The 8,846-nt window shown below is 30.7% G+C and overlaps 1 protein-coding gene across 1 annotated transcript in view; it reads left to right on the top strand.

The window, feature by feature from the left end:
- LOC106680827 (uncharacterized) overlaps positions 1 to 7,985 on the top strand; it is an 84,948-nt gene extending 76,963 nt beyond the window's left edge. Inside the window, exons 5-10 of the mRNA XM_014420793.3 lie at positions 456 to 570; positions 2,258 to 2,429; positions 2,540 to 2,658; positions 3,653 to 3,790; positions 5,416 to 5,538; positions 7,527 to 7,985. Of these exons, the coding sequence (XP_014276279.1) occupies positions 456 to 570; positions 2,258 to 2,429; positions 2,540 to 2,658; positions 3,653 to 3,790; positions 5,416 to 5,538; positions 7,527 to 7,754 (895 nt within the window). The 3' untranslated portion in view covers positions 7,755 to 7,985. The remainder of the gene's footprint in view (positions 1 to 455; positions 571 to 2,257; positions 2,430 to 2,539; positions 2,659 to 3,652; positions 3,791 to 5,415; positions 5,539 to 7,526) is intronic.
- Positions 7,986 to 8,846: the final 861 nt, after the last annotated feature.

Raw genomic sequence — 8,846 nt, 5'->3', positions numbered from 1 at the left:
GACGTTTGGTGTGGTTGGGGACAGTGGCAAGAATGGAAGGATTGTCGAAATTAAAAGTATGATTCAGGTTTAATGCGTGTTCTGATGATGAATTATGAAATGATTAATAAATGATAATGAATTACCCCTTTACATTTACTATTTACAACCTTTAATTTTTCTTATTATATCTTACTTTTTTACATTTTATACCCCTGTTATTTTACACTTATGATTTTTCTTTTTTTTCTTTTTGTAACTGTAGTGCTTGTATCTTTTTTAGCCCTGACGAAGCCCTGCAACGTGGGGCGAAACGTTGGCTCAATAAAATAGTATAATTATCTATTATTTGAGTTTTTTTTTACCGCATCCGGACCATATTCCATTCATCTATACACACGGTCAATCAATAATCTTCCAATTATGGTTACCATTTAAGATATGTTATAACTCAAGTTCTTTTTTCCTTTCTCTAGATCAACTGGCAATGTTCTGGTGGCAGTGAACAATGAGAATAGGCTAGCTAAATCTCAGAGGTCTGTTGGCTTTCCCCTTGGCCTGTCTAAGACAACCCACCACCAGTTTCACCAGGTACCTGATATATTTAGAGTGATTTTTAAAGAGTGGAAAACGTTATTATAAAAAGTTGTGCTGGCCAATTGTATTAGGTTGCTAAATAGGCAGCATACTTATACCTAGTCATATATTTTTTAAAAATTCTTTCAAAGTATAGGCATAGTACAGTAAATTTATAAAATATAATAATACATGATTTTTTTTGTTTTAGAATTTTCGTACTTTTATTTTATTTATTTATATTTTTTTTAATCCTTTTTTCCTTACTAATCTTCATTTTTTTGCCCTATTAATATATATTAATCAGTTTTGATTGATGAAATCATTAAATTATGCAACTTTTTTTTAAAAATAATAATGGTTTCCATTTTGTTGTATCTGAGGATTGCTGATTCAAATCTAGCAAATATTTATGAAAGGAAGATGGTCCAGGTGAGGTAAAAGAAAAACTCAAATAGTCGTAATGCTATTTATTATGAACCAACGTTTCACCCCATGTTGCAGGGCTTTGTCAGGGTAAAAAATACAAACACTTAAATGGTGTAAAAATAAATGAACAATGTCAATTAAAAATTAAAAGAAACTTGCAAGGTGAAGCTTAAAATTAAATAAGAATACCAAAAAGTTTTAGACAATTAAATAAAACGAAAATAACAACAAATAAAAAAGAATTATAAAAATACAGGCTTACAAGAGATGGAAAAAGGGAATAAGAGTGAAATCAAGCATAAAGAAAGATAATGAATAAGAAAGGAAGCGTACCTGTCAGATAGTAAGCGGCCAAGGAAATGAGGTGACAGTTAAGAGAGAGTGTGGTGGGACGGTTGATGGTTAAAAATATGTTACATTTGCAAATAATGCTAAAGTAAAGTCTTTACTGTCACTTCATTTCCTTGGCCGCTTACTATCTGAGAGGTACGCTTCTTTTCTTGTTCATTATCTTTCTTTATGCTTGATTTTACTCTTATTCCCTTTTTCCATCTCTTGTATGCCTGTATTTTTATAATTATTTTTCATCTGTTTTTTTTTTTCATTCTCTAAAACCTTTTGTTATTCTTATTTAATTTTATGCTTCACTATACAAGTTTTTTTAAAATTCTTAATTGACCCTGCTCACTTATTTTTACCCCATTTAAGTGTTTGTACCTTTTCATAGCCTTGATGAAGCCTTGCAACGTGGGGCAAAATATTGGTCCATAATAAATAGCATTATGACTATTTGAGTTTTTCTTTGATCCCACCCAGACCATCTTTCTTTTATTATTATACACAGTCAATCAGCGATCTTCTACTAGAACATAATATTTATTCAATAAATTAAGATAAATATTATTATTATTATTTATTATTTTAAGAAATAAAGAATAAATATTTATTAAGTCAAGTTTGAATTAATCAATATGGATACTCCATCTAAGTTAAAAAAATAATCAAGTATCAAATAAGCCATTATTTTTCTAGAGGTTTAGTGCATTGAAGATTCTGCAAAATGGATCCACTTTTCAGACCTTTCTGGCTAAAGGGGTATAAAGTACATTTTGTTATATAAATGCTGCAATAATTAGCTTAAAATCTTGTACTTCGATAGAAACAAAACTGTTAATATCTAATTAGTAAACAATGGCATATGGTTACATTTTGTTATCTAGATAATGTAAATAAATTATGTAAAACAAATATGTTAATATATCTCTGATTCCAGCACAAAACGAACAATAACTCGAGCCACAAACAGGAAAGCCCAGCTGCTGCACCCAACCACCAGAAGCCTAATCAGCTTCAACGCTCAAAATCGACCACATCAGCTGTTCCGAAACCGATCGATCTTTCTATTTTTGGAAAGAAATCTACTCTTGTAGAGAGTGTTTATCACTGTAAGTATATAAATATGACTGTGAATTAGCAATCTGTTGTTTTATAACTTTTTTTTTTCAAGTTTAATAAAGAATTTTGATGAAAAGTAATAAAATTTATAACTACACAGGCCCAGAAAAGATGCCTTCATCGGCTCTCCTGGAGCTCGCCAAGCTGATAGCAGCTAAGGCGCAGGAGAATAGATCATGGGCTGATTCCTTAGCCTGGTTGTCATTTTACATAATTGAGGTACCGTTTTAGTTCTCTTGGATCTAGAAAAGAAGATTAGTAAAAGTAGTAACTATCTAGTAGGCTTGTTAGGAAATAAAAAAAAAAAAAAGTTTCAATTTTATTGTTATGATCATAAACGGTTTTCAGAATAAAATTATGTATCATAAAACTCAAACGAAACAAAAAACTCTTTCTGCTTAAAAATACTTATATACTTTTTAATTTTAATGACATAAGTAATATTATATATTTTATGGCTAGATACCCATCAATGATTATGTCGATGCAATTGTGTTAGAGCCATGTTAGATGGTCCTGGCTCCAATAGAAGATGTGAGATTGACCGATCTGAACTCTCTGGGCTCTCTGTTTTGATGCAGTTAGCCATACAGCGAAATTGTAAAGTTTGCCTCGCTGAGACCAAAATAAAATTGTTTTGAAAGTTTCATACTCCTGGATCCTTTGAGGTGATTGTAACTGGAGTATGTTTAACAGTTCTTAGGATTCAGAAGTTTTTCAAATACTCATTTCAAAAAGAAGTTATTTTAAAAATTGTTATAAATTTCTTATTGTCAATTTATTTTGATAAATTTTATTAGATTACTTTGAGTGTGGACTATTAAATCCCAAATAAGTAATTTATTTAAGTTTCTTTGTTAAGATGATATTTCAGGTGTATTCAGACAATTATAAAATCTACATGTATGAATTTTTGATTATAATTAAATTATGACTTTGAATATTTTTTTTTTCACTTTTTACGAATTTCCTTATTTTCAGTTATGTTTATTTTCTCTGAATATACTTTTCCATTCTTTACAAAATACTTTATTATTTTTTAAAGTGTTTATTATATAAAACATTCCATGAATGTTTGTATGATCCTACTTTTTTTTTTTTTATCTTTAGTAGAACTCTATACAAACTTACTATCTATTTTATTATATTTCCTTATTGTGATAATATTCGTCATTAGTGACTTTTAATTATTTTTTTCCATGTTGCGTTCCAGAGAGAGAAGCAGAGAACCTTTCTGGAGAGCCTCCTCAACATATTACAGTATACAGTCGAGAAAAAGTGTAAGGGAGGGACTGCTGGAGACTCATTCTATTTCTCTCTTATGTCGTACCTACACGCTCTGTACTGCGAGGTAACTGTTCACTGTTGGGTCGACGACTTTAACTTTTTGCCAGGTGTGCTGACAAAACGCTGATCTAAACCTAGTTGGCCAATAATTTGATTCTCTTATCTTAATTAAATGTTGTATAGAGCTTATTTATTCTTTTTTTTTTTTTTAAAGAACCTAGCTGTCCTCTTCAGTCTTTATCGAACCACAGCTAGGATAATTCAGAACGTCATCCTCTTGATGTGAAAAAATCATCTCTTGCTCTCTATTCTTTCATATTTCTTAATTAATAATAACAAAAATTATCCAAATTGCCTCAACGGTTTTTTATTATAACATAATTACATGATGAACTTTTTGGTTTACTAAAATTTGCAAGCTATTATGCCCGAGTCAGTTTAACATAGTTAAAATAAATCTGTTAGCTACTATAGCATTTATTAATAATTTATACCCTTAATATTTTTATATTCAACTATCATTATTATAAATTGTGTTTAGTTTATTAGTGACCTAAATACTTTGTAAATATAATTATGAAAAAAGCAAAACAGTTGATGGAAACACTGCTTCAGACCATTGGACTGCTAGCTGTTCCTTTGTTTTGGGTCTGTTCGCTGGTAACTTCCATTAGTTTGACATATACTCTTTGTTCTTTTTTTATATAATCCTCTCTGATCCACAATAGTTTGAGGTTATAGTTCAGGTAGTAATCTTGGGTAGGCTGTACTAACCTTTAGTACCCTTTTTGGATTTACAAATCAAACATATGGATTAATTAATGTTTTTCCTTCTGATCAAGGATATCATTATGGGGAGGAGGGTAGGAAGAGGAGGATAGTTCTATACTCAATTATGTTTATGCATAATTGCTTATAAATGCTGTTTAGAAATGTCACTGTTCCAAAAATGTTTAGCCAAATAGCGAATTTCTGTGAAAATGTGCCAGACTACTGCAAAGTTTGAAAACGTAGTAAAAATTATTGGGAAATTTTAGAATTTGTTACAATACGTTGTTGTTACCATTCCTAATTAATCCTTTAATTAATTAATCTACTCACTATAATTGTCTGTTTGAAAAGTCATATAAGTAAGGCCACCAGGTTACCACGGAAGGCGGGAGAGGAGGGTTTAAATATTGCTCGATCAGACTATCTTAAAACCTGCTCTTCTTATTTTAAGCAATTATTTCAAAAGTAATATAGGACTGTCCCTCCCTGGGGGTCTTAGTGTGGCAGGTCAGGCCACGAAGGATTATAATAATAAGTTTGTGATTTATTTACCTAAGTATAGAAACATCTATAAACACAATTATTGAAAGATAATCTAAAGTTTATTACAAACAAATAAAGAGGAATCTAAAATAATATATTGATTATTTTAATCATCAAGCTCTTTTCTAAAAGTTTAGAATAATCTTTACTGGTAATATCTAGCATGAAAATAACTCTAAACATTCTTAACTTCAAAGAAAAAGCAATTTTTCAATCTTATAGGCCTTTTTTTTTTTTTTAAATCTAGGTATTTGGAAGACATTAAAATATTCTATATTACTGCAGCACATCTAATCATCTTAGGCCTTAATGTCAAGTTTTTGAATTGTGATTAGCTATATATCAATAATTTGTTATTATTCTTTGATTATGTAGATGAAACCACATCGCGCTGAGCTTGATATTGATGGTTCATCTCCTGCTTTGATGCTTTTGGCTATCCTTATTGAAGTTTGCACCGACTTCCTCCGTCAACCGACATTTACCAGTAGGAAAGAGGTAGTTTTTTTGTTCTCAACAATGTACTTTCAAGAAGTTATTAATCTTTTTTTCTATATTTTATTTTTAATCCTTAGTAATGTTTTGATAAATATGTTTATTTTAGACGCATGCAACTATGACAGTTTTATTTATAATTTCTTAATAGAAAGGAAACTAAAAAATAAAATTATGAACTAGTTGATTGTTGATCTAACTATAACTGTCTGTGCTGGTTAACTTGAATTATGAAAAAAAAAAGAGTTTATTTCACTAATTGGCTGTAAAATTTTACTTTGGTATTAATGAATAATTCTGAAACAAAAGTACAGAAAGGAATTACCAGAATAGTTCTTTACCAGCTGATTGTGGGAAGCTATTTAGACTTACTGTTTCTCTGAAAAGTCAGGATGCTTGATTAATTCACTCCTCATTGAAGTTACAGATATATAATAAATAGTCCAGTCCCATGATATTTTTATCTGGAAAGTTTTGGAAAAGTTCTAGATCTTTGTGGTGCTGAATAGGAATCTCAACTTAGTATCCTATAATTTTCTCTGGAAATATTTTAAAAATCGCAAAAAATTTTTTTTTTTTAGCAGTAGCATTCTATAATAAATTAAGCAAGATAAAATTCTCTAACTGTTGGTGCGTCTATGGGGTTCAGTCAAATGAGGACGTAGAAAGGATCTCGGTTTAAAGTTCAAAGGAGTCCTGAAGATTTGCTCGTCTATGTTTTTTAGAGTGTGATTATGAATTTCAACTTTGTTACCTAAATCTTTGTTGATTGGTATAAAGAAAAGGTAAAATTCATATATTTTTTCTGTTTTCCTGATAAATTAAAAACCATGTATTGTCCTATGCGTCATTTTATACCAAATTAAAGAAGAAAAAATTACCTAAAGTTTTGCTTCTTATGATTTTTCTGTTTAGCCATTTCAAAACCAAGTGGCTAAACAAAAATATGTTTAGAATCAAAATTGTAGGCTAAAATACTTTAATTTAGTATAAAGTGAATGTTATAATTTATTCGAATAAGATATGTTTTTCAAGGTATAAGTAAAAAATTTATTTCTTCAATCGGCGCGACAACCTATTACTGGGTCCTGGCCTCCTCAAACAGCTTCCACCAGTTTAATCTGTTAAGATCAGCTGCTCTCCAATCCCTCACTCCGAACTGGGTCCTCGAATCCTCTTCAACATCATCCAACCATCGAAGCTTTCGGCGGCCCCTCGGCCGTGTTCCACGTAGGGTCTCATTGAGTAGTTTATTTGGGATCTCATCAGTTCCCATCCTTGCCACATGGCCTGCCCAGCGCAGCCTACCAATTCTCATAATTTTTCCTTTATGAGGCTCACCAATTAACAAATAGACTTCCCTATTTGTGCGTCTTCTCCAAGCTGAACCATCCTTTGCTGGGCCGTAGATGCGTCTGAGTATCTTTCTCTTAAACGTTTGGAGATCCCTTTCATCGGCCTTCGAAAGTGCCCAAGTGTACGAGGCATAGAGCAGCACTGGTCAAATTAGCATTTTGTACAATCTAGTGTTCGTCGATCTTGATAGTGAGCTACTACCAAAGTGCCGACGAAGTCCAAAAAAATTTATACTTATGGTAAAAATTTGAGGTTACATAGTTGAAATTCATGATCATCATCCTAAAAAACACAAATAAGCAAATTTTCAGAACTTTCCGCTGAGATCCCTTTCTGTCTCTCATTTGACTGAACCCTATTTAATTTCTTAGTTAAATTAAATAAACAGCTCTTGCTATTGCTCTTAAAGGAAGACCCCCCCCCAAAAAAAATTATAGAATGTAAAATGTAAGGAATTTACTTTTGTTTAATTTAGTATAAGTTGATTTAAATTTACTACAAATGCTATTTGAGATGAAAATGAAAAAAGATTAATTTTTTAAGCTTTTTTTTTACTATTTCTAGAGAAAATTTGACTTCAATTAGTTATTTCCATATTTTAAATTCATATAATTTTATCAGTGCATTATATGCAGGTGGAGTCTCTATTCTTTGTGGTGACAACGACTGGTCGAGACATGGAGGGAGATTGCCCTAAGCAGATGGAGCAGTTAATGGCCTGTGTGCGGGATGCCTTCCTCATGCAGGAGACATCTGCCCAGATTCGCAGAACTCTACTTCAATTGATTGAAATGCGTGCTGCCAGGTGGCAGTTGTCTGCACGAGCCGTCCTTTATTACCAAGGGCTCATGCCAATTACTTAACCTAGTTCTAAGTAATGTTATCTTCATCGACTGTTTTAAATGTAAATTACTTTTTGGGTGCCATTACCATACTAACTAGTAAGAGTTACACAGTGGATCCTAATTGCACCATGGTTCATTATATTCATATAATGGGTTTATTTATTTTTCAAATCTCTAATTACATATTGTATTTTGTTTATAACTGCACAATGTAGAATAATAAAGATATATTCTAGTAGTAAAAAGAAACCCATCATTTTCTTTTATCTAAATGTGCACATTGTAAACAAGTCTCAAATTAATAGATCTTCAAATGTTAATTGTCAATTGAATTTTGCAAAACTCTCAAAGAATCAGAATTGACAATAAACTTGTATCCATGCATTGAGCTCTTGAAAACTCTTTTAAGTTTTGAAAGTTTCTTCCATGTGTTATGAAAATTAAATTAACATGAACAAGGGTAGTTGATCCCAAAACATATATATATTCTATTATGCTTCCATCATGAACCTTATGTGTGATTTTTGTTATATTACTTTTTGTATAAATTAAAGTATCTATTCATTATATATATAATTTTTTAAAAGTTAAAGTATTTATTATATCATGTATCTAAATATATTACATGAAGTTCTGTCCTCAGATCATATAATGTTCTGCATCTCTAGGGCATTGAAGCGGTTAATTCTATGGAATGGGTGTTTCTATTTCTCCCGCCACTCATTATAATCAGGGTCCACTGTTTATTATTTTCTTTCTGATCAAGTACCTTTTGTAAGAACAGTTGTTAAATATTTGTGAGCTTTATTAGAAATAAGTTGTATTGTATGATAAAAATTACAATTAGGTATAATAAATTTAAATTAAGACTCTTTTTTAACATATTTATATTGTTTATTTGTATATATCTAAATTTTCATTATAACTTAAGAGTACCACTTCCTTCGTTTTAAAGTGAAGTTGCAAGTGCGTTCTAAACATCTATTGTATACATGTAAGTGTTTGTATTTACTACTCTAAATAAAACATCTTTATGTGTCATATATATTATTATCTCTTTAAAATGGATTTAGTGAATGACACAATTTCTTCCTTATTAAACTATAATAG

Source organism: Halyomorpha halys, unplaced genomic scaffold (assembly GCF_000696795.3).
Source record: "Halyomorpha halys isolate HHAL.00 unplaced genomic scaffold, Hhal_1.1 Scaffold291.1, whole genome shotgun sequence".
NCBI lineage: Eukaryota > Metazoa > Arthropoda > Insecta > Hemiptera > Pentatomidae > Halyomorpha > Halyomorpha halys.
Note: the sequence above shows the minus strand (reverse complement) of the source record. Positions and strands in the feature narration are given on the sequence as shown.